The 25,617-nt window shown below is 47.3% G+C and overlaps 1 protein-coding gene across 1 annotated transcript in view; it reads right to left on the bottom strand.

Moving 5' to 3' along the window:
- The window catches only part of eif3ea (eukaryotic translation initiation factor 3, subunit E, a), a 38,965-nt gene that overhangs the window by 2,209 nt on the left and 11,139 nt on the right, over nucleotides 1-25,617 (bottom strand). The window contains exons 6-11 of the mRNA XM_080541336.1: nucleotides 15,334-15,459; nucleotides 14,837-14,961; nucleotides 11,557-11,683; nucleotides 10,537-10,638; nucleotides 6,413-6,522; nucleotides 248-350 (exon numbers count right to left, since the gene is read on the bottom strand). Of these exons, the coding sequence (XP_080397462.1) occupies nucleotides 248-350; nucleotides 6,413-6,522; nucleotides 10,537-10,638; nucleotides 11,557-11,683; nucleotides 14,837-14,961; nucleotides 15,334-15,459 (693 nt within the window). The remainder of the gene's footprint in view (nucleotides 1-247; nucleotides 351-6,412; nucleotides 6,523-10,536; nucleotides 10,639-11,556; nucleotides 11,684-14,836; nucleotides 14,962-15,333; nucleotides 15,460-25,617) is intronic.

Below are 25,617 nucleotides of genomic sequence, written 5' to 3'. Positions count from 1 at the left end.
CATCAGCTCACATAATGCCATACCTCAATCCTTTTGTAGTCAGTTTTTTTTTCCTTCTTCTTCTTCTGTCATAGGACAGTTATTACGTAGACGTACACGCACCAGAGTAAAGTTCAAACCCAAACTTTTGTGAGAGAGCAATGAAAGTGTTTAGCTTCGTCAATCCATCAACTCGAGTCGGAAGGTAATTGATTGATTGATGGAGGGAGGGATGGATGGATGGATGAGGCATGCCAGACAATCTTACCAGTTTGGAGTCTATCTTGGCATCTAGCCTGGCGTTGCGGATGAGGTTGACGATCCATCTCTCGGCCTCCTCTGGCGTCATGTTCAGCTTGTCTGCCAGCATGCTGGGGGGAGGGGGGGAGAGGAGCATTAGTCAGGTGGGGGGTGGGGGAATGGGACACCGAGTAGAGGGGACACTGGGTGGGGGGGGGGGACAGGCTAAGGAAACTCAAAGCAGTAACTGGCTCGGACAATTACCTATCATCTCAAGTCATTTGGTGCTTATAAAAGCCAACAAAGTCACCCAACTTATATCAAATTACATAAATATTTCCCATTCACTTGGGAGAGACACGGTGAACCAGGCGAGCTACGACGATCCTTTTGAACATAATAATGGGCCGGGGTGCAGTTTGGTCTGACTTTGCCACCTTAATGGAGCCCATCTGTCATGTTGAGCGACTGCTAATAATGTCAGAATGTTAATAGATGACGACATATACATCATTATTCTAAAAGGCGAAGGAGGCCTTATTACAAAAATGAAATACAATGACATGTTCAAAGTAACGGCCAGAAAAAGGTACGCAGAGGGCCTCTGACGAACCAAAGGGAGATTTAGTAACTCCTAAGGCTAAGTCAATTAGAACCCTTCCCTCTTCCATTCTCTCTAGTCATTTCCCCTCTTTGATGTCCTCCCTCTCTTCTCTCCCGCTCTTTCTCCCTCCCTCCCTCCCTCCCCTGGACACGCTCCCTCTCTCCACCTGGGTTCAGGGCCTGCCGTGACAGACAAACAAGACGGACGGAGGGAGGGAGGGAGGGAGGGAGGAAGGGGGTTGGGAACGGGGACCTGCTACTGTCCCAGAATGAAAGCCAGGTTTGCTAGCTGCTAGAGGCACTCTTTGATAGGGTGGGCCATGGATGTGTCACTGGAGAGAGAGGGAGAGAGAGAGAGAGAGAGAGAGAGTGGGAGAGGGAGAGGGGGAGAGGGAGAGAGAGAGACAGAGAGAGAGAGGAGGTGGGGGGGCGGCTGCTGCTCTTTGATCCAAAGCCTTTCCTTTCCCCAGTGCAGCTGGCCTGGCCTCCCTTGTGGCTTTCAACATAACTAAGCCCCGAGCCCCACCACCACCACCCCTGATATCACCATTGAGACCCCCTACCCACCCCCCCTACATTTCCGGCTGGTCCCTCATTTCATAGAAGAGGCCTATAAATATCCCCACCTACTCTGCCACACACCACCGCACCACAACGACGACTACTACTACAGCCACTTCATTCTCACCCCACAGCCCAGTCACCTAACACACACACCCACGCACTCCTCTTTGAACTAACCTCATTAACACACACACACACACACACAAACACACCAATTTAGATACTCATTTGACTGGGTGTATGCCAGCGTGTGTGTGTGTGTGTGTGTGTGTGTGTCTACGTCTAAAAACCAAAGGGTTATGAAGCGGTCTGTATGAAAACAGTTCACCCCCACTAATCATGACTTCCTGGTGCACTCATCGGGTCTCTGGTCCCCCCCCCCCCTAGAGAGACAGACAGACGGACGTACGAGAGACAGACAGACGTATGAGTAAGCTAGCGAGACCCTCGCCAGGCCAAACCGCCTCCCACGCTAATGCTTCCAGAACCCCACCATCCCACAATCACCAACAGGCCCATTTCAACTGTCGCTTCCAAAGCGATGACTTCTTTAAGACGTTCTACCTCGTAAATGCCCCGTTTGGAAATAACCTCATTGGAGATAATGTTTGCCTTACCTCAAGGCCTCCCCCACCAGATAAACATTCTCTCTCTCGCTCTGACCGATTTAGCTAGCTGGTCTTTTTAGTAATGGTAGCAAAACCACGTACGGAGGAGAGTTGCGATGACATCAGTGTCTGGAAGGGGCATTAAATAAACCGCAACAACAAATAACAAACAGCATTACTTCAGCATAAAGAGACACACTGACTGACTCGGGGCTTCCAAGCAACACAGCACGATCCATCACCACTCCCCTCCACCACAGACGTGATGGAGGAGGTGGATAGGAGGAGAGAAAAACAGCAGTTAGGGGGATGTGATTAATGTGATTCCGCTTACAGGCTGGAGGAGGCATGGGGGGGGCTGATCAACCTGTCACTCAAAGGGGGAGAATGACCCCCAACGCGCGCGTGCGCGTGCACACACACACACACACACACACACACACACACACACACACACACACACACACACACCTCTGCGATTACACTCACACTCAGCAGCAGCAGCAAAGAAGAAGAAAAAAAGAAACTGTGGAAAACGATGCGTGGAAAAGAATGTGCTCTTATGGGTCATTATTTAGGACCTAACAAGCACGAAAAGTGTCAGTTGCTGTCAGATCACGCGAGTTAAGGTCGTGATCGCTAACATATGTCTACCATCAGGAAGGCTGTCTGTGGCACCATTACCACGGTGGAGAGGGAGACCAGCGGAGGGCCAGGCCGGGGGTAAGGGAGTGCTTCTCTGTGGTGTGGGCCTGTAAACGAGGGTTCAGGCAAAGTAAATGGTGCATCGACGTATAATTACAGCTCGTAGCCAGAGCCAATTCATTAAAACATCAGACAATCTACGGTGTTGTGTTGTGTTTAAGTTGAGCGGTGGGGGGCCCCGATATTCGTTCCTTTGCTCGGCAGAACGTTGAAGAACACAGTGTAAAATAGTCTTCCAGGAACAGTGGACTAACAATCTCCGCCGTTACAATGTCAGGGAGCGACAACACGTACTAACAAAACAATCCAATAACCGATGGTGAACCACAAACAAACGTCATTCGCGTTCAACAGATCAGAGCCCCCTGAAATCAGGGGGGTGGGAGGGGATGGGGTACATGTCAGTCAAGGCCTGATCAGATATGACATCAAAACAAACATGATCGCGTTTCCTCACGGGGGAGTTACCCTAACCCTGCGACCCCCCCCTGAACGTGCTTCTCTCCGGCATACCGCAGGAACACACGGTGCCCTCTAAAAGGCCCAGGGCTGCCCACCCCCCTCCTCCTCCCCGCCCCCCCGTCCTGGAGCGTGTAGGAAAATGACCAGCGTTCTCTGGTTTAATCTAATTCAGAAAAAGGGGGAAATCTGGCAATGCTTTTCCAGAAGGAACAATTGTGTATCCTCTTAAACAGAGGGACTTTAACTTCATCTACTCTCTTTTTGGGGCCCGGGTCTAAAAACGTTTATTCCTTCTTAAGACCTTGAAGAAGGATAAATAGAGAGAGAGTTGCAGAGGTAGAGGGGATGAGGGGAGCACCACAGAGAGAGAGAGAGAGAGAGAGAGAGAACAAGTTGAGCAAGAGAAAGGGCCAGACCCAGACCTAGGCTACAACCTAAACTATTGACATGTCTCGGCCTTACAGCCCAGCAGCAGACAGCCTCCCTGACTGGTTTAGTTTTACACAACCATGGCCCTGTTCCTTGAGGGATGGGATCACTTTCATTTCGACCCCTCACTCACTCTGGCTCCTGAGAGTTCCATTTCAGGGTTTGGGGGTTGGGGTGGTGTGGGAGACTCCTGTGAGTCTCTCCCCCTCCACCAACCTGCCTCACACTGGAGGAGGGAGTGGGGTCAGGCCGGGGCGGGGCGGGGAGGGGTGGGGGTGTCGGGGATAACCGGTTTAGAGAAAGGGGAACACTCCTTCTTAGAACTTGTGCCCCCTTCTTAACGTGGCCGGGCCGGGGCTGAAACAAATGCATTGTTAAACACTACCATATGATAGCCTTACGAGATTCCAGCCATATGGAGCGAACCCGCTTCTTTTGGGCTTAGGGTAAAATGTATTTTTCGGGAAAACCCAAATGACCATGTGGTCTTCTTAATGACTGAATTGTGAAGTGGAAAGATCTTCCGTTTTACATCCAAAAAGACCTTTCCCAACAGTACAGCATCCAACTAGACCTTCCCAGCAGTACAGCATCCAACTATCAAGAGAACACAATGAGGCGGCGGGTGGGAAAAGACAGGGTGTCCAACTCTGACATTATTTCAACATCAGGCTAAATGGCTATAAACCCCGTACTAAAAAAATCATAGATAGTTGTGTGCCATTTGAACTGAATGCTCCATGTAACTTCAGATCAATTTTTAAATGTGGTAATATGAAGTTTAAGTCATCAAGAAAATGACAAAGTCAACCCCTGTGGATTTCATACGTCTAGACAAAAGGATATGTGGATGCAATTACTGAGCAGCACAAGCTTGGTACAAGCATGGGGTCACATTTTCACTGCCTACATTCTACATAAGCCCTTTCTGCATAAAATAACTCAATTACTCTCAAACTTCAGCTTCACTTCTGTCCCATGCCGTGGGCTACAGAACCCAGCTAAATATCTGTGAAACCTCCATAGCCAACAGCTGTAAAAATCTCCTCATTAAAAACAGGCATCAGATTCATTTGACTCCATGCTTGGATGCAGCGAGCAGAGGGCTTCTGGGTAAAAAAAAAGAAAAGAAAAACAACTAATGACCTGGGATTTGGGGAGTTTGTCAAAAATAGACAAGCGAGTCCTGTCCGTCGTCATCGCGAAGGCTTTAAATAAAAACACGGAATTCCCTGACACTGCCTCACCACCGCCGCTGTGTACCCGGCAGACCTGAGCCAAACAAAGGCATGACACAAGACAAGGGACAGGGGGAGGGGAGGAAAAGTTAAATGTAAAAAAAAAAAAAAAAAAGACAAAAAAAAAATCACAATTCAACTTCCTATTTGCAGTGTTACCACTAACCTTTGTGGTCTCTAACAAGTAAATGGATCCAATTGCAGCGAGGCTGCCAAAAAAAGGGCCAGGACGGCTAATCAATTCCAGACAATCTGCAACTGGAGATTTCGACAGAGCCTGATCGTGTTCCATGGTTCAACCTTGACTGCAGACCTCCACCGCTCCTCCGTAAGAACAGTCAACGCAAACCATTTAGTGTGTCAAAAAAGCCTAATTCCTTCCCTCTTTCAAGTCACTGTATGTAATATATAATATGTAATATATCCATGGCGGTCGTAGTTGAAAAATGGCATTGGACGTTATAGTCATAAACGCCGGCGTCGCACATCCACGTACGGCATACCTAACCTGCCTACAGAGAGGCACGAGCCTAATACATCAACATGACGTCTGTCCAAATTAATTTCAAGTCCGATTGCGAGGATTTTGAACATTAAAAGCACTGAAGTGATGGATGGAAAAAGAAACCTTGTATATAGTAATTGAACAGGTGACATACTACAAAAGGGTAATGTAACGTCCTCAGCAGGATTGATGGTCAGACAGGGCCCAGACTGCTCCCTGGGTCCTCAGGAGACTAATGTCTCAGCATATATTTGTTATTTTCTCAAACTGATGCACTGAACGCAGCCAAATCCAATGATCCATCTTAATTGCAGACAATTACTATAATCTTAATTTCTTTTCTGCCCTAAGGCTCACTGTAATTAGCATTAACTAAATCTCTTGGTTTTGGTGAATGTCCAAGGTCAATTTCTTATGGATGTAACAAGCTTCTCCTTTTTTAAAGAGAAAACCTAAGAGGCCAGCAGAGGAGAACTTCAGAACCCTCTGACCCCCATCCACTCTGACCCGGTACGACCCGGGAACATGGCGTAACGATGAACCTCTCTCTGCAGCCACAGCTGGGAACGTCTAAAGCCATCTCAGGCCAGCTGAACCCCTGACCCCTCGGTGGGAGAGACCTGTCCCTCCCTGGATTAGGCCCACTCAGGTGCTCCTGTTCTGCTCCTGGAGCAGATCAGCCAGCAGAGTCCTGGAAGCAGTTAAAGCTCTCAATGCCTAATCTGTGTGTGTGTTTGTGTGTGTGTGTGTGTGTGTGTGTGTGTGTGTGTGTGTGTCGGGGGGAAAAAGGCAATAAACACGCGGGGGGGGGCTTTCGTGTCGCAATCACTGAACTTATCCACTACTTCCTGCAGCTTGTCTGTATAGAAGCAAGCCCATTGGTTGGTGACAGAGAAAGTCATCATGGACTTCCCGTCCCCGTCTATGGCTGTGTTCCTGTCTAGATATCGACTGTCTGGATGGGTGTGTGCTCAACTCAAAGAGTTAAAAAGCGTCTCCTCATCAACCTCCATTCAGTACTTCCATCCATCCCTTTTCACTTTTTGCTTTGTCCTGGGCTGCCTTTGACTTCCTCTCACCTGATGCTGATGCACTGGTGGATCCTGCAGAAGGTCTCAAAGATAAAAAGACGAGCGTTCTCGATGAAGTCCTCCAGACAGGCCACCAGGAAGAAGTCATTTACCAGGACCTGAAAAGGGGGGAAAGCACGATGTTAAACACTTAACTATATAACCAATATAAATACGGTAATACAAACATTATAGCGAGTAGGCTATTTCTGTCTGTGAGTGTACAAGCTTCTATAAAAGGCAGAAATCCAGTTAAATAAGGATAGAGTTTAGAGCTTTTCGGAAACTCATTACCGCAATCAAGATTGCTCTTTCTGACTGAGAGGCCCTAGAGAGCCATAAAAGCCCAGCAGTAACAGGTTTCCCCCTTCTCCTCTCTCTTCCTTATTTGGTGACTCAGGCCTGATTCAATTGTGGGAAAACTCAATTCACTGAAACCAAAGTCGAATTAAAACAGAGCAGAAGAAATCATCGTTTGCGTGATACATAAGAGTAGAGTGGAAGGGGGGGGGGGGGGGGGTCTGCTCTGGCCACATTTAAGTTACAGAGTGGTTTACTTTGGCAAAGGGCTTAAAGGAGAAACCCCCATCTGCACAGAAAGTAATCCCAGGCCATTCTGGGGGCTCCAAACCGACCACAAATCTGTGAATTCCGCCACCTCCACATGAAACGCGAGGCGGAGAGGGGAGCCAGCCACTGAACTGACCACAGTGGCTGTGACTTATCACTCTTCATCTGGGCCAGGGTCACCCGGGCCACGCGGGACCACCAATATACACAAACAGGGTTCTAGTGGGGTTCCTTAAGTCACGATTTCAGTCAGGCCCAGTTAAGAGAACCAGACCACTTCTTCTAATGTAGGCCTCCATGTTACAGTACGGTAAATGTGTCAAATCTATACAGTTGCCTGGGAAATCTATACAATTTCTGCAATATCGAGCTATACAATTACCGGGAAAACTATACAATTCCTGAAAAATCGACACAATTCCTGGGAAATCTAGGCTATACAATTCCCAGGAAATCTATATCTTGTTGTACTGGTAATACATATTTCCCACACTTCGCAAAAGGGAGCTACACTGAGAAATAAAGTTGAGGAAAATGACACTTTACCAACACAGCAACGAGGTGGTGGTTCTGCTGCACATGTGCGTGTTCATGATCATGACCCCGCGGTGCACTGCAAGAAAACGTTGTGTGTCTAACGCTTGTCCCTACATTCCAGTGGTTACTGTGTTCTACTGTCTCAGCGTGCTCCTTCACATCACACTCCTCCATCTTCAACAGTCTCTGCAAACATAACCAACTATTTGTTTGCTTAAAGCTTACAGAGCTGCTGCTATCTGCCATCTCCTCCCCCTCCCCCCCGGTTCTGCTTGAACAAACCCCAACTACATGGCCGGCGCTATCAGGCAATGCACATTTGAGCTATGACAACGCTTATCTAAACCTTGATAAACCCTGAACAGCTAGTAAAGTGCTCTAATTACTGTCAGCTGGGATTTAGAACAACGATGCTCAAACACTTTCTGAAAGGGCTTGAAGTGGCTTTTTATGCACAATTTGAAGGGCTGAACTCTCAGGTAGAGCGTTCTCTCTTTTCTTCAACATGTAAAAGTCTCCCTAACATCTGACAGCGATTCGTGGAGAAAAAGAAAGGGGGGGGGGGACAACCTGAAGGGAAAAAAAAAATAAAAATGCTTAAACAGGGCTAACGGGACTAGACTCCCCGACTTCGTCTTTCAAACCAATTGGCGCTCGCCATTGTGATGACTACGTCAAAGACAGGGGAGCTGAAAACAATACCAGATATCGGACCATTACAGCAATCAGCAATTAGGTGGGTGCCACTCACAGAGATCAAGCCCTTTTGTTCTTTCCTCGATGACTTCAGATTGATGCTTTACACATGCTCGTTAGGAGCCGGGCCTACTCGAAACGGAGTATCTGTTTACCTCCAAACCATCAATCCACATTATATAAAATATCCTCTAACATCCTTGAGTTGACGCTTCCTTTAACGGCCCGCATCTCCCTCCCCACGTCTAAAAAGGAAAACCTTTTATAGCTTTGAGAGACCCCCCCCCCCCCCGCCACCCGCAAAAACACAAGACCGTTTTGTGAAAAATGTTTGCAGACCATTACACATAATGCACTAAAGGTGCACCAGTTCAGACTTTTGCGTAACCGCCCACCCCCACCCACCCACCTTGCTGCGTGTGACCCAAGCGCACTCTGATTAGGGCCTTTTGTGTGCACTGCTGGGCCTGCTCTGATAAGACTGACAGCTCTCTGTATTCCCAAGGCCGCGCTAAAAGCACCTGGAGACGCAGGAGGTCTAACCTGAAAGAGTAGCAGAGACGAGCGTGTGTTTCGACTGCATACAGGCTCTCTCTCTCTCTCTCTCTCTCTCTCTCTCTCTCTCTCTCTCTTCAAACACGACCCCCAAGCAGGGCGGTCGAGACCAACCTTGGAGAGCCCCTCTCTCTCTCTGAGTGCGTGCAAGTGTTTAACGAGGTTGGCGATGGGAGGGCGCGCGTCGTGTTTGAGCTGAAACGGGATAGTCCCTAATATTGTTGGGAGTACATGTCGTCATTTACGGAGATGGCCCCCGGGCGTTTATACAGGAAAAGTCTCATTTTCTGACTCTGTGCTTAAGAGTGCTTTTTTCTTTCTTTTCTTTTCTTTTGTCCAGGCCCGGATTGTCGAAGAGTAAAACTATCAAAGTGAAAATAAATCTACTATAACTTCCTCATTTGTTCAAAAGCTGACTAGGGGAGCGGCAGGCTCTTTATATTAGCTTAAAAATAGATTAGGATGAAATGGAACCTTCAGTAAACCGCTGACATGATGTATAAACATTTACTTCTGTGAAGGAGCCACTTGATCAGGCCAGATGTTTTTCATTGGGAGCGTTTATCGTCGAGAAGGCAAAAGATGAAAAAGGGGGCCAAATAGCCAGAGTTTCGCCTTTTACTTCACTGCAGGTCCCAAATTATCAAATCTTTTGGGAAATCTCAATTACAGCCTCTGTATTCAAAGAATGAGTGCGAGAGATCGCGTTACAGAGAACATACACAGAAACACACCACCAATTAGCACACCTGCTCTGTCTCTAAACATGATTGCTGTCCAGCGGTTGAGCTCCACAGAACCTGTCCGCCCTCTCATCATCGGTAAATGAGTCATCTCCTGGGCATAGCCAATCAGAGCGCCACATGATCTGGCATAAATGAGTGATGACTTACAATTAACCCACAGCGCATACGCTGTAAATATGTTCACAGGGGCCTCGGCATTCGAAAAACACTGCCGACCTCCCCAAAAAAACGGTGAAACACGAAAGACTAAACAAAGACTTCTCTGAATAGCACGGCGAATATTCAGGTGGGGCTTTTTCCCCCCCGATGCTATTTTCAGGGCTATTCTTCCTCCAACATTAGCTCCAGCACTACACTTAAGATTTAATGGCAGTCCTCATCCAGCCATTACAAAACCTAAAATGGAAACAAATGTTCCCGATGGGTGTCTATGACACAGACATCACTCTCTTATAAAATAATGGGCGTCTGAAACAAACGCCTCTGCGTTAGACCTTTGCTTATAAAGGATTTTACGGTTAACGACCAGCCATGATGGACAATTACAGGCCATCATAAAAATCGGACTGACCACCGTTGACTCACAGAGGTTTCCGAGAGGACTTCTGTATCACCCGATATATGACATAAGAAATGACTGGCGTACTGGCCAGACGTAGAAAACAACCGGAGTGAACCGGGCTGTGTGAAAGGTCGATAGGTCAAGGCGATGTCACATGAGCGCTAATGGTTGTTTACTACTATTGTGCTGCATGGGAACGATTTCAGATGAAGGCTTGTAAGGCCAATCGGAGGCCCTCTGGGAGATCAAGACATCTTCAGAGGGACACAATGAACGACTGTTCCTGAATTGTAACTGGAAGGCCTAAATACAGGAGAAAAACACCCTGAACTGGACAAAACAAAGGGGGAGGGCGGGTGTTTCTGCTGAGGGGAGCTTAGGGTTAGGAGGTCATTGCTTATCTTGGTAAAGAGAACGCCTCACTAAATATAAGCTGAGAGAAAGAAGCAGATGCAGCTGGGACTTACCGACTCACACTCCCTCAGTTTCTTCTGAGCGCTGTCAAAGTCAAAGTTCACATACAGGCACTCCACAAACTCTGTGATGGGATCTTTGTAGGTGTAGGACTCCTAGAAAGGGAAAAAGAATATTATTGATATGAAATGAATAATGAATAATAAAATAATAAAAACCGTGTGTGTGTGTGTGTGTGTGTGTAATGGCAATTGCATGAGGTTCACTAGTAGCATGTTTCTTTCACACTGAGACAGAGAGAACACACTGTGCTAAACTACACATTTCAAAAACAATCAAAACGTCAAGTGCGGAGGGCCCTAGTTACAGAAACAGAATTTACAAGGCCCTGAAATAAAAGCACAAACTCTGAAACTCCCCCAAATAGTTCCCAACCATGGAACTTTTTTGCGGGGGGGGGGGGGGGGGGGCAGGGGGAGAGACCCGAGCAGACCCCGGGCCAGAGAGAAAGCATGACGGGAGCAGCGGAGCACATGTTTTAGTGATTACGGCGATCCCACCGAGTCGGCACTGACTTGGATTTCTAACGAGCATTGATCTCGGGAAGAAGAAGCTACTGTCGTTGGTTTTGGGGATACATCTGTACACTACCATCAGACCGGCCCCTGTCATTCATCAAAACCCCTAATGGGTTCAAGACTCCTCCAGCCGGGGACCAGGGCCCTGATCAACCCCTCTGGCTCAGCTCTCAGAGAGACGACAGGAGGCACTATTATTAGCCACGATGGGGCTTGTACGGTTCCTCATAGATTCATATGTAGATTCCTTCCCCTCTGGTTTAGAACACAACTGGAGAAAGGCAGCTACTTGCCCGGAGGCGGCTACTTGCCCACAGATTCAACCCGCTTCGACAGGTATATGAAGGACAAATTGGTATTCACTAATAATAGAAACAATATTTAATAATCTCTCGTATCTCTCTCCTATCTAGTATAGCATTTCTATAACCTGAGGTGTCTAAAATAAATAGGCAATGAAGACCCAGCAAATGGATGAGAAAGGAGTAGTTGTACCTGCTGGATGACCTTGACCAAATCCTTCAGGACCTGTCTGCGCTTACGGACGTCCTTGTTGGTGATGACGGCGGTGGTCAGATAACGCAGGATGTGGGGGCACATGGTCTGGATGGCGTTGAGATACCTGGAACGACAAGGTCAAGGGGGTCAAACGAGGCGGCGGTGACGTGATTGAATACAACCCAATGGCAGGTGGGCTGACATGAGTGAAGTTGGCAGGCTATTAGCGAGCTTCTTTTTCAAAAATAATTATGTTTATAGTGTCCAATTCAAACCATTGCATGGGGGGGGGAAAAACTAACAATTGAAAACATTTCAAAGTATATCTTGCGCGTAGGCAGCATTTTCCCGAATGGAGCCCATGGCATTCAGCTCATGATAACCTTTTCCAATCAAATAGGTCGTAGTTGCTAACAGGGCACTCTGTGCATGACACAGGGTCCTGGGTTTTAAACACTCCCTTTCATTAGCCTCCTGCATGAGGGAGAGAGAGGGGGGAGGGAGGGAGAGAGGGAGAGAGGGAGGGAGGGAGGGAGGAAAGGAAACCCTGGGCAGCAGATACAGATCAGTGAGCAGAGACCAGGCCAGTAGCTGAAACCCTATCCATCAGGGCCTTGTTGTTCAGCCACAGGTCAACTGGCTAAGGGCTGTGCTCGGGAGAGGGCCTTGTTACCCGCCCATTAGAACCCCAGCAACATCCAGAGTCTCAGAGTCTAGGAAACCTCACAGAGCATCCAAAGAGCTTAAAAAAACATTGTCTGATACCATTGAGATGTTCTTCTCCCCAGGTTCATTGTATGACTATGCTCTTCATCCTTATCTGAACTTCTATCTTTGACCCCCCCACCCAACCCCCCGCCCCCTCCTCCTCCTTTCCATAATGCGCCTACGTCGTCCACCAAATTCAATTTCAAAAGAGGAAGTGGAGTTTCCCCTTCAGCTCTTCAGCTATAGATCAGGACAGGGAAACACATGTTGTTCACAGGGAGAGAGAGAGAGAGAGAGAGAGCGAGAGAGAGAGAGAGAAGAGAGAGAGAGAGAGAGAGAGAGAGAGAGAAGAGCGAGAGAGAGAGAAGAGAGAGAGAGAGAGAGAGAGAGAGAGAGAGAGAGAGAGAGAGAGAGAGAGAGAGAGAGAGAGAGAGAAGAGAGAGAGAGAGAGAGAGAGAGAGAGAGAGAGAGAGAGAGAGAGAGAGAAGAGAGAGAGAGAGAGAGAGAGAGAGAGAGAGAGAGAGAGAGAGAGAGAGAGAGAGGGGGGGTAGAGGAGAGCACGAGAGAGAAAAAAAAGAACAAACAAAAGAAAGAAAGAGAGTGAGGGCAGAGCACCGGCCGACAACAGTTCAATTAGCTGAAACAATTAAAGGGACCAGGGGCCTGTGGCACTTATGATGTCGACGTCTAAAACTAGAAGCGGCCGTGCCAGGCTACGCAGTGAGCGATCCGTAGGTCTGGTTAGAGAAGCCGCCCCCCCTCCCTCAGTATCCCCTCTCTTCTTTGTAGTTGTCTGACTCGGTGGCAGACCACAACACTCCATGCTGTGTTGCTGATTAACTTACACCTACTCTCTCTCCAGGGGGGGCTCTGATAGCAAGGCGATCCTGCATGAGTCATTGGGTACCAATATCTGGGATTCACAGAGGGGGGGGTGGGGGGTTGGGCTAACATTCATCCGACCCCACTTAGGGGACCTAATCATTTCAGAGTTTGGGGCAACAACGTCGCTGTACTGGGTTGCTGAAGACGCTTCGGAGGCATACGGCCAAAGAATCCAGCAGAGTTCAAATTCCCCCCCCTGTTCAAAACAATGAAACTAATAAGACACAGAGGAGAGGGAGAGAGAGTGAGAGAGTGAGAGAGAGAGAGAGAGAGAGAGAGAGGGGGGGGGGTGAAACAGAAGGATGAGAGAACTAGAGAGAGAGAGAGAGAGAGAGAGAGAGAGAGAGAGAGAGAGAGAGAGAGAGAGAAAGAGATCCAAGTTCCAATTTCAAGCCCCATCTGGGGAGGAAAATGATGTAAAACAAGTGACACTCCGATTCCAGAGCGAGTGCTTGGTGGTGGATTGCATTTCTACGGTATTATTTTCCCTGTTTGCACCTACAGTATAGGTCATGCCGTGACGATACTCTCTCTACGAATGCCCTTGAAACTCAGAGGAAGGCTTTCACTACAGTACACAAACAAGGCCTTGGGCAAACTTGTGCTGACTGTGGAGGTAAAGGAGGTCAGACTAAGGCCCAGACCTCTGGTCACTGACGGGAGGCCAAAGAAAGTCATGGTCAAGTGATGGAGGGATGGAGGAGAAGGGCCAAGCCTCATTGTGGAAGTATTGTGGTTTCTAGACTGTGAAAACTGCAAGGCACACAAAACTACCTCAGTTTGTCCACAGCACACAGATGTGTCTGGAGGGGGGTTAGCTTTTCGTGACTAATTATTGGGCCGCTTTTTTCCCTTAAATCGTCTGTAATAAAAATTAAAAACTAAGTCAAACTCAGAGAACCAGATATCCCATTATCTCTGCTGTGTGTTGTGGTGGCCTGTCATAGTCTCTGTTGGGTACAATCATCTGTTCAATTACACAAACCTACAATCAGAACTGGGTGAGGAGGGGGGGGGGGGGCATGTAAAAATAGGTGGCGTGTAGATTTAACAGAGTATGTCAAGTTTCCGATCTGCGATACATATGGCCTCCCTATCAACTCCGGGAGTAAACAGACCACACAAAAACACACACAGACTGAAACCACTTAAAACAGAAAATACCAGAAGAGGTTTTGAACTTTTTTATTTTATTTTTTTTTTTTTAAACAGGGCCCCCTTCAAGTTATTAAGAGTAAATGGGGTTCGTTTCCCAAAATCTAGTTGAGCCTTATAAAACGCATCTAACTTTTTCTCCTCACAGGACCCGACAAAGGCTGCCAAGCTGAACCACTGGGAGAGGCTCTAGACCGGAGCACCAAGAGCCCATTTAGGTCTCTACTACTGCTCCTCCTCCTAGGCCAAAAAGCCCCGAGGGCCCAGGGTTCAACTGAGGTGCAGATCTCTAACGTTCGGCCTTTCGTCTCCAGAGGACATCTTTTAATCTCTTAGGATCATTTTATCGACCTCTCAGGCCACTGAGGAGCTTGGATCGGGAGAGGATCTGCAACCTCTCAGAGTACAGACATTTCAACAGGCCGATGGACGATATCCAAGAGCGTTGCTGAACCATCGAGCGATACGCGGCACCTGTGTTATCATTTAGAAATAAAAAGCTGATTGTGTCGGAGATGCCGGTACTTACTGAGGCTGATAGAGGAAGAGCTCAATGATGTTGTCTCTGCCTTTGGGGTGGTTGAAGAAGACGAAGAGAGACCAGTGGATCAGCCATGTCCTCTGCTGAAGAGACTGGAGGGGGGAGCTCACAGACTGGACAACGAGGGAAAGAGAAGAGGAGGGAGGGAAAATAAAGAGAATAATAATAACTCACTCGTTTGGTGTGACGGACATGCGTTTAACACAATTCAAACAGTTCAGGGTAGGAACATAACGTACAAAAATAAAAATTCCCCTTCTCAGGCCAAAACCATCACCCCATACTCCTTTCCCAAGCGTCCATCCAATTAAAAATCTAACTGGATCCACATAGCCCTAACTGCTCAATTTGATGTTCTTCTGGAGTCGGGGAGCAGGGGAACATCGGCCGCAGAAGTGCTTTACTGAAATGCGAAGCGGTCAATATGAGAGTGTATGTAAGTGAACCCGAGCGCGGTATCAAATTGTGAGAGGTGGGGCATTTACGTTGTTATCGATAGTCTCCCTCAGGCGGGTGAGGTCCTCCATGGCTGCCTCCCAGTTCTGCATCAGGATCTCAGAGGCCAGCTTCCCCCACAGGGAGCTCAGGGCGTTCCTGTCTGTGGCTGGCACCTGAGCAACAGAGAAAACAACAACACACTTGTTAGATCGGAAACGCCCCCTCACCTCACACTCACACATGCACGTGCTCCCAAACACACACATACACACTCATATACACACACACATACCTTCCAAATGTTATTGCCACCTCTAATTCAGATAAACGACATCTCATGCTACGGAGTATGTGACTGTGCACTTACACAGCCACGCACCCATGAACCAGTGAGCGGGGGCCGTTGCCTGGGCTTGCTTGGCTTCAGTGGCATTGCTGCAGTTACTTTTGTTATTCATACTGGATAAACCGATTAAAATCATCATATTGAGGGAATGGGGCATGACAGAAAAAGAGAAATGGATCATGAGAGACTGTTTAGCTCTTTATAAAACCTAATTTGCAGCACTTTGAGATATGGTAACCGCTGCATTGCAGATGACCATGCTTTCAGATTGCCACGGTAACGCAAAGCACATTTGAAGCGTATGAGTGGCTCTTCTCTACAAACATGCTGGTGCCACAACATTTGGTTAGCGGTGTTTATCTAATGCTGCAATGCTTAAAGAATGTGCCGGGTGGTGTACTGTCTTGAGAAGAGACACATGTCACTAATATAGAGGCAGTTTCGTCGGTTCAGTTTTTGGGGGATTAATCCCAGCCACCAATAACATAACATTTTCTGCAAGGGGTTGAGACTTTTCTGGGATCGGGTCAAAAGTTCAAAGGTGAGCCTGTCTGTGACATTGCCATACCCTGATTACATGGGTCAGATTTTATCTCCACGAAAACGATGGTTGAAAAATGTTGAGTTCAAAAGAATATAACCCGTACGATAGCCGTACGATAACCCGTACTTTGAATCAAACACTTCACTGCTCTTCACTTCCTGTTGCTGATATTGTCAGGCTAATTTAACGTAGCTGAAAACAAATACTAGCTCAAGTCCTTCAGATTGCACCAATTGGAAATAATAACAGGCAACTTGGAGGAGACGGAGGGAGAGCACACCTCAAACCTCAGAGGGGGAAACCCCCGCCCATCCACGTTTCTCTGACTCTATATTGACCCCGGGGGTGGACGGTGGGGGGGAGCCCCTCTGCTAACTCCCTGGTCCGCTGACCTCCCTGGAGGGGACTTTAATGAAGTGTGCTTCTGCTGCTATTGCTACTGGTGGTTTGGAGAGCACATGTCTGAGGGCTTTGATCAACGAGCCCTACGAGGACAAGCCTGCAGCAGTAGAGAGTCAGAGACTAATCAAAATGTCTGTCCGTCGAGGAGTTCACTAAGAACAGAGGATGATAAATCACAAGAGTAGCAGTCGGGGTTTCACCCACTTCAGCAGCAGCAGCAGCATCTGGAGGTGTTCATACTTGAAGCTGGAGTAATCCCTCTCTACGTAAACAACGTTGTGGGGTGTGGATGCTTGATTGGATTGAAGAATTCATCAAGAATCTGTAAATAAACCCGCAGGAAACGCCCTTGATTGGTCGTTCGAGCCATTTCAAACCGGTCTTTCGAACCTGGTGACAGGCTTATTCCAGTGTCTGTGAGCCTGGTTCGCGGCCAGTAGAACACATCATCTGAGTTTGCTTTCAAAACAATACCAGGCCTTAGAGGGCGATGTTTGAATAACTTCTAGACCAATTCAAACACATACACACACACACGCTAAAGGATAATTGTGATAATCCCCTACCATTAACTCAAAAAGGAAAACATCCTGCAGAATTATACTATAAACTCTCTGCAGTTGTCATAAGCTAATTGTATTAAAATATGAACTGGCCCTAACCACAGACATCTTTCTTTGCAGGGGGAACAGCCGTGGTCAAAAGGTCACCAGCTGCTGTTTTTAATCATGACAAAAAAGCTGAAAATAAACAAGAAATAAGCAGGTAATCAAATGCAGGTTTGAACGACTCATGAACCTCCTGAGTAATCATGGTAATCATTCTAAAGTAGGCAGGGATGTGGGGCTACACCATGGGGTTAGGGCTGGGCTACACCACTGGGGTTAGGACTCCAACACTGGGGCTAGGACTACACCACTGGAATTAGGACTACACCATGGAGTTAGGACTACACCATGGAGTTAGGACTACACCATGGGGTTAGGGCTGGGCGACACCACTGGGGTTAGGGCTGGGCTCCACCACTGGGTTTAAGGCTACACCACTGGGGCTAGGACTCCACCACTGGGGCTAGGGCAGGGCTACATCCTAAGACTCGAGGGGAAACTCTGGGCCACAGTAGCCCATGATGATAACACCAAACACTCAAAACTCCAGACCCAGTGACATGAGTCAACCAGGAAGCCAGGGCGGGTGTCTGCAGCTAAGCCACAGAAACCTAGAGGCTGACCACACACCCCCTTTCCCTTTCCTCCCGAGTCGGAGAGGGACAGCCACTGGAGAGGACCGTGAGACACAACAGTTCCACTGGGGGAGAAGAGGAAAGGAAATACCCTTCAGAAAGATCAACTTTCAGTTGGGCTCTTAGTAATTGGGGAAAACAGCAGACTATTGGGGTATAAAGAGTTTTTTCCCCCCTCAGATTGGGAATGACATTTCATTAAAGCAAGTCTGTTGTAAATCTGTCACCTCTGGCCACGGTGGCGAAATACAGGTTGAATGTCAAAACAACACAATAAATAATAATAATAATACCCCCCACCCCCTGACATGGCAGTGTCGGACAGTATTATGCAGTGTTTCCTCTACATGCATTTCATCGTGGCGGACCGCCACGATGGAATTTCCTCCGCCACCATTCAGATTTCTCAAAAAAAAAACGCTTTTCAGACCTTCACATCGCTAGACACACCCACAAGCGCGAAGCGACGCGCTTGCAAAACTGTTTTGTGATTGGTCGAATACATCTAGGCTGCGTGTAGTCTACAAACTACTTCAAATGTTACAATTATGCGCGACGACGGTGCTGGATCCTGGATCTGTGCATCGGTGTGCAGGAAGAACACGGAGCAGGCGCCAGACCAGACTAGATGATCGTGGAGTGAAGATATTATGAAAGTGTACGTGCTTGTCGATCACCCGTCGCATCGCGTACGCTTTAATAATCTCTTCACTCCACAATCATCTAGTCTGGTCTGGCGCCTGCTCCGTCTGTTTTTCTTCCTGCACACAGGTAAACAGATCCAGGATCCAGCAGCGTCTTCGGGCTCGCGCAAACAAACCCGGCGAAGTAACGCTTGCCCCAGGCAAGCGTTACTGTTGAACCCTGCTGATACATGATTCTTCCCTGCACATTGACAATGTTTTCTCTCTCCTCTTTCTTCTGCGTTGTGAAGGGATCCACTGCAGCGTACACGAAAAGCGGCTACTGTGTCAACCGCTTCCCATAATAGTTACAACAACCATAAAGCCTCCATAATGATAATGAAAAGAAGGGGAGACGAATTTTTTATTGACAACGGAATTACATGCTGGAAAAACATGCAGACACAGACAATAAGAGACACACGGGAGAAGTACGGGAAAACACTTTATTTTTTTGGGCCATCCTCGAGTTTTGGCTGAAATTACGTCGTTGTTTTGAGCGCGCGTGCGCGTTTCATGCGCGTGCACGCGAAAAAAATCGCGAGCGCGCGCGGTCAACGCTACCCGCCACCATTGTAAAAATTCCTGGAGGAAACACTGTTATGTGCACACGATTGGAGGAGGCAGTCACCAGAGACAGAAAAGACACCCCAAGCCTGAACAGGGCTCGACATTAAGGATTCCTCCTGCAGTTGTCCGATGGACAAGTCAAAACAAAAAAAGAAATCAATATGTATTAATATCTGCAAAACTTCCTCCTTCCGATCTGAATAGTAAAAAAAAATATTACAAGCAAAGCGATGCCGCGCCTCATTCTCGTTGAGGCTATTTCAGTCTCTTGTAGTTCGTTATCGTCGATGTTATAGAGTAGTTCATTCATAGTTCGTAAATTCGCTCAGAGCGCACACTGCGTTCAACGTCATAAAGAGACCAAGTAATTTGATTGGACAAAAGGCATTCCATGAGTGCTGCTCAGATTCCAGAGCGAGTTTACGAACGCAGCCATAGTGTAGCCTACGTTGTGGGTCGCCTGTCACTAGTGCCATTTGCGTGAACGCGTCTTCGCTTCTTCTCAATGCCGCTTATTTTCATGTATTTCGATGCGATTTTAGGTTTGAAGTTTTAAGACCAGCACATCGCAATGCGAACTTCAGAATGACACTAAATGATAGATTTCTCAATTTGAATATAGGATACTATCCAAAAGCTAGCCCATTGGGGAGGGACTATAGTTTAGGGATGCACGATATGCATTTTTCCCAACCGATACCGATGTTTACCCGCTTCTCGTGGCCGATAACCGATATGATAACCGATATATATATATATATACAGGGCTCGACAGTGCGACTGTTTTGGTCGCATTTGCGAGTGAATATATTTCTGTGCGACTTGGAAATACATTCAATCGCACCAGTGCGACCAAAAGACTGCTGAACTACTGTCATGCGCAGTCAAACTTATGTGTATAAGCGATGAGGGAATGAAAACAGTGAACAGAAACGCGTGTCGCAGAAATGCTTCACGCGAGTCCTATATGCGCTTAAAATGCGCATAGCGCTGTGTTTTGTTAGCCGCTAGCTGCTCGCAGCGTTTGCTTCCGGTTTCATTACAAAGAGGTTAACCCTATATGTGCCTGACGTCTAACATTCAAATGATTCTAACTTCATCTTTTTTCGGATTTCAATGTATGACACATCATTTGAAAGCTTATGATCCGTAGTTCCAATCCACAACACGTCACATTTGAAAGTGTTTATGTAATTTTTTTACATTTGAAAGTGTTTTTTGTTTATATATATTTATACTATACAATTTACCAGTCATATTCTGGAATGTGTCTAAATGTTAAAGTTCAATAAGTATGAGCAAAATAAAGTAACAGTTTGTAAATAAATAGTGGCATTTAAAAAAAAAAAAAAAAACGAACCGTGACCCAAAAACCGAGGTTCATACCGAACCGTGGGCCAACTGAAATTAATATTCTTACTTCCCCTTTACATTGTGTGAGTCTCCATTTTTATTACGGCCAAGAGCCGGTTATGATCATTTTGATATGTTATGATTATGATAATTTGTTGTCGTTGTTGACGAAAATTGCGCAATTTTCATTGTGCTACTGAAATTCTTGCTGTGCTACTAAATTTTTCAACATGGTAGCACAGTGCTACCTGGGGAAAAGGTAAGCGTCAAGCCCTGATATATATATATATATTTTTCTTCCTAGCACCAGGGGAGCCCCCCCCCTCCCAAATTTCTTGTTTGGTACCTGTACTATATCAATGACAATAAAGACCATTCATTCATTCATTCATTCATTCATTCAAACATGGACATGATATGATAACCGATATGAGAACAGATATAATTTCACAGTTGATAACCTGTAGTTCATGCACACCTGTAGTGAGGCTATGTAGTGAGCAAAGATTGATGATTTAATATTCCATAGTGATCTCACCAAATCTAACTTACATCACTATTGTTAACACAACAAAGAGAACACTTCTGACTCTTCAAATGTTCATTTATTATTTCCTCTAACAAACAGAATCTGTTATAGACAGTGCACAATGCTTTTTTTTGCCAAGATCTGGCCTCCTTTTATGAAACAAAAAAGGCTCACCTAAGCCTTCTCCAAACATGGTTTCAAAAGCCCCGCGGATGGCTGTCGCAGTATGCGAACCGGAGAACTCCTGCGCATGCAGCAGTGTCTTCATATTGAAGTCCTCATCCAGCCACTGGGCCGTCAAACTAAGCATACTGACTGGACTAACGTCAGAAGTCCATATGTCCGTGGTAAAACGTATCTGGCTTACGCTAGTATCGATCAGACTATGGATGAGTGTGGCGACTGTATCATACAGAGCAGGCAGGCACACGTCTGCAAAATAGCGGCGACTTGGGAGTGTATACCGGGCCTCTAAATGTGAAATTAGCTGGCGAAATCCTTTATCTTCTACTACAGAGAAAGGCTGGTCGTCGAGGGCCATCAACTCCATTATTTTTTCATTGATTGCTTGAGCCTTTGAGCTGTCTGCTGTCTTCCTGCAGTTTTCAAATGCGTGTTCAATAGGCACCGCGGCTAGGCTACTGCTTCTGAAGGCTAGGCTACCACCGCGGCTAGGCTACTGCTTCTGAAGGCTAGGCTACCACCGCGGCTAGGCTACCTTCTGAAGGCTAGGCTACCACCGCGGCTAGGCTACCTAGTGCTTGATATTCCTTCCATACAGCGTGCTTGCAATGGTGAATCTTAAGGTGACTTATGAGATTCGTTGTGTTGTAACTCGTAGACCTTTGCCCTCCTCTCCGAACTTTTGTCGAACATGTGTTGCAAATTGCAAACACACTATCTGCCTCAGAAACTCTGCAGAATGTCCACACCGGGGAAGGCATGTTTCGCTCTCGTCTCGTCTATACACTGCGTGCCTGTACGCAGGCGCAGCAGCATGAGCGCGGAAACCGGAAGCAGAAATATTTCCGGCTTCATATTATCGGTTAAATATCGGCTAAAATTTTATAAAACCGATAAATACCGATAAACATTAATTTCCCATTATCGGGCCGATAAATATCGGTGCCGATAATATCGTGCATCCCTACTATAGTTACAAACATTTTTTGTAAATATTCCTAGATATTCATCCCTTTCGTGGCCAATCTTAATCTAAAAGGGTTAGGGTTAGGGTAATCACTGATTACCCCATCGTAACAATTTTAAATAATTACAAAATATTGTTTAATGAATACATTTGAAAATTAAGGATACATCATTATCAAATCAATAGTAGTCAAATGTGTTATTTGCATACACATACACTCACAGGCCACTTCATTAGGCACACCTTGGGGTTGGACCCCCTCTTTTGCCTTCAGAACTGCCTTAATTCTTCGTGGCATAGATTCAACAACATTCCTCAGAGATTTTGGTCCATATTGACACTATAATATCACGCAACAGCCTGTCTGGCACCAACAACCATGCCAGGTTCAAAGTCACTTAAATCACCTTTATTTCCCATTCTGATGCTTGGTTTAAACTTCAGCAGATCGTCTTGACCATGTCTACATGCCTAAATGCATTGAGTTGCTGCCACATGATTGGCTGATTAGATATTTGCGTAACAAGCAGTTGAAAAGGTGTACCTAATGAAGTGGCCGGTGAGGGTATAATAAATTATTATTAATATGTATTGCTTTTTCAAAATCTTTGGATTTGGACAAGTAACTTGAGCTCTCGGACAAGTACAAGATAAGTTCACTTGTCTGAAGGACAAGTACCTGAAAAAGCTTAATGTCAAGCCCTGCTGAAACAACATGCTTGTATACAAACCGAGTGTTGGGTAGGACCAAAAACATATCTATTTCAAGGGATCTCATTCCCTGATCACTACCGATTAAATATAGTTCTTATAACCATTAGGAAGCTTTTAGAATGTTACATATAGCACCTTATAAAGTCACATTAAAATGATCGGCTTGTAGTGACCGCTCGCTAGTGAGCAAAGTATTCCTAATTCACGGCGTTCCAGCCTTTCTTATATGTTGGTGTTGACTCAATCACCCAGGCTGCTTAGCGGCTGATATGACGGGATATAAGTGGGACAGAGTTGAATGAATGTTCGTTGTTGTCAGTACGCATGCAGAGAGTGAGAATAAAGCACATGATTGTTTTTCTACCGGCAAACCGACTACATCGTCCTGTTATTGCCGTCACTCCTACATTGGTGACCCTGAATTTCTCTCGAACGTTTTCGGAGATCATTGAACATGACAACAAACGCAGTTTCACTCAAGCTGCCCGAGTTTTGGGAACAAAACGCCATAGCATGGTTTGCACAAGCTGAAGCTCAATTCGCCCTCAGAGATGTTACCGTGGATAATACCAAATACTACTACGTGGTAGCAGCTCTTACCAATTCAACGGCAGCGAGAGTGGTGAGTCTTATTGAAAACCCACCGGCACAGCACAAATATGTTACCTTGAAGGCACACCTCATCGATACTTTTTGTCTGTCTGAATCTGAACGTGCACGCCAGCTCCTCTCTCTCCCTGGGCTCGGTGACACAAAACCCTCTGAACTGATGGACCACATGCTAGCTCTGCTGGGCGACCATCAGCCGTGTTTTCTTTTTAAAGAGCTTTTTTTGCAACAGTTGCCAGACCAGGTTCGTTTTTCTATGGCTAATTCAATCAAAACAGACTTTCGTCAGCTAGCCAAGGAAGCGGATATATTTTTCTCAGCTGGGAAGAGGTGTTTTACAGCCACCATGGATGAGTATGGGTTCCAACCACTGTCCATCTCCGCTACTGCTGTGGCCCGCCGGGTGAGGCCGGCGGGGTTGTGCTTTTACCATGCAAAATTCGGGAGCAAAGCTAAGAAGTGCCTACCACCATGCAACTTCAGTGTGTCGGGAAACGCACAGGCCGCCACTCATTAGCAGCTGTGGGTGCCGGCCATTCTGCAGGCTTGCTGTACGTCACTGACTCCCTCTCTGGCCGCCGGTTTCTATGTGACACGGGGGCCCAGGTGAGCGTGCTGCCTGTATCGGCAATAGACATTAAAACAGCGAAACGAGGGCCCTCCCTTGAGGCTGCCAATGGCAGTGCAATCGCTACCTTCGGCAGGCGCACTGTGGGTTTGTGTTTTGCTGACCAGCGTTTTACCTGGAGTTTTGTGTTGGCCAAAGTGTCTACTCCCCTCTTAGGCGCTGACTTTCTCTGCGCTAACAGCCTCCTGGTGGACGTGGGGAACCGCCGACTCGTCAATGCTGAGACGTTCGGCTCCTTGTCATGTGAGCGCAGTGACGCAGCCACAATGAAGCTGTCCAGTGCTGTCTCGCCGGCTGATGAGTTCTCCCCTCTTCTATTGGAGTTCTCAGACATCACAACACCTACCTTCTCGGCCGCTGCCACCAAACACGGCGTCATGCATTACATCTCCACGGAAGGCCCACCAGTGCATGCCAGGGCCCGTCGCCTCGACCCACACAAGCTCACCATCGCGAAAGAGGAGTTTGCAGCCATGGAGACACTTGGCATCATTCGCCGTTCTGACAGTCCCTGGGCCTCGCCTCTCCATCTCGTTCCCAAGTCCAACGGAGGCTGGCGTCCGTGCGGCGACTACCGGCGCCTAAATGATGTCACCACACCTGACCGTTACCCCGTTCCACACATTCAAGACTTTTCAGCCCATCTAGCGGGCGCGTCTATTTTTTCTAAAGTGGATTTGGTACGGGGATACCACCAGGTGCCAGTTAGCCCTCAGGACGTCCCTAAGACAGCGGTTATAACACCATTCGGACTGTTTGAGTTTTTGAGGATGCCGTTTGGCCTCAAGAATGCCGCCCAGACCTTTCAGAGATTGATGGACGCCATGCTGGGCAACCTGCCTTTTGTGTTTGTCTACCTAGACGATATCTTGATAGCCAGCACGTCCAAGGCAGAGCACCTATCCCACCTCCGTCTCCTCTTCAGTCGCCTCCGGGAACATGGATTAATCATCAACCCAGCAAAGTGCCAGTTTGGACTGCCTGCCATGGATTTCCTCGGCCACCACATCACTACTGCTGGGGCGGTCCCGCTGCCATCAAAGGTGGACGCTGTGCTGCAGCTCCCACGCCCTACCAGCATTAGAGCTTTACAGGAGTTCCTGGGGATGGTGAATTTCTACCATCGATTCATCCCTCAGGCTGCCCACCTAATGCGCCCCCTGCATGGGGCTCTCAAGGGCAAGACCCCTAAGCACATCATCGAATGGTCCGAAGAAATGTCAAAGGCGTTCTCAGACACCAAGGAAGCCCTCGCGAGCGCGACCATGCTGACTCACCCCGTGCCTGAGGCTTCCGTGGCCTTGACAACTGATGCCTCAGATTATGCCGTCGGAGCCGTTTACGAACAGCTGGTCAAGGGGGTTTGGCAACCCCTGGCATTTTTCAGCCGACAACTCCGCTCCAGTGAGCAAAAATACAGCACCTTTGACCGAGAGCTCCTCGCCCTGTACTTGGCAATCAGGCACTTCCGGTTCCTGCTGGAGGCTCGTCCATTCACGGTTTTTGTGGACCACAAACCGTTGATTTTTGCCATGGCTAAGGTGTCGGAGCCGTGGTCTG

The sequence above is a fragment of the Nansenia antarctica genome (assembly GCF_963989245.1).
Source record: "Nansenia antarctica genome assembly, chromosome: 10".
Classification (NCBI taxonomy): domain Eukaryota; kingdom Metazoa; phylum Chordata; class Actinopteri; order Argentiniformes; family Microstomatidae; genus Nansenia; species Nansenia antarctica.
The sequence above is the reverse complement of the archived record's forward strand: the minus strand, read 5'-3'. Positions and strand labels throughout refer to the sequence as shown.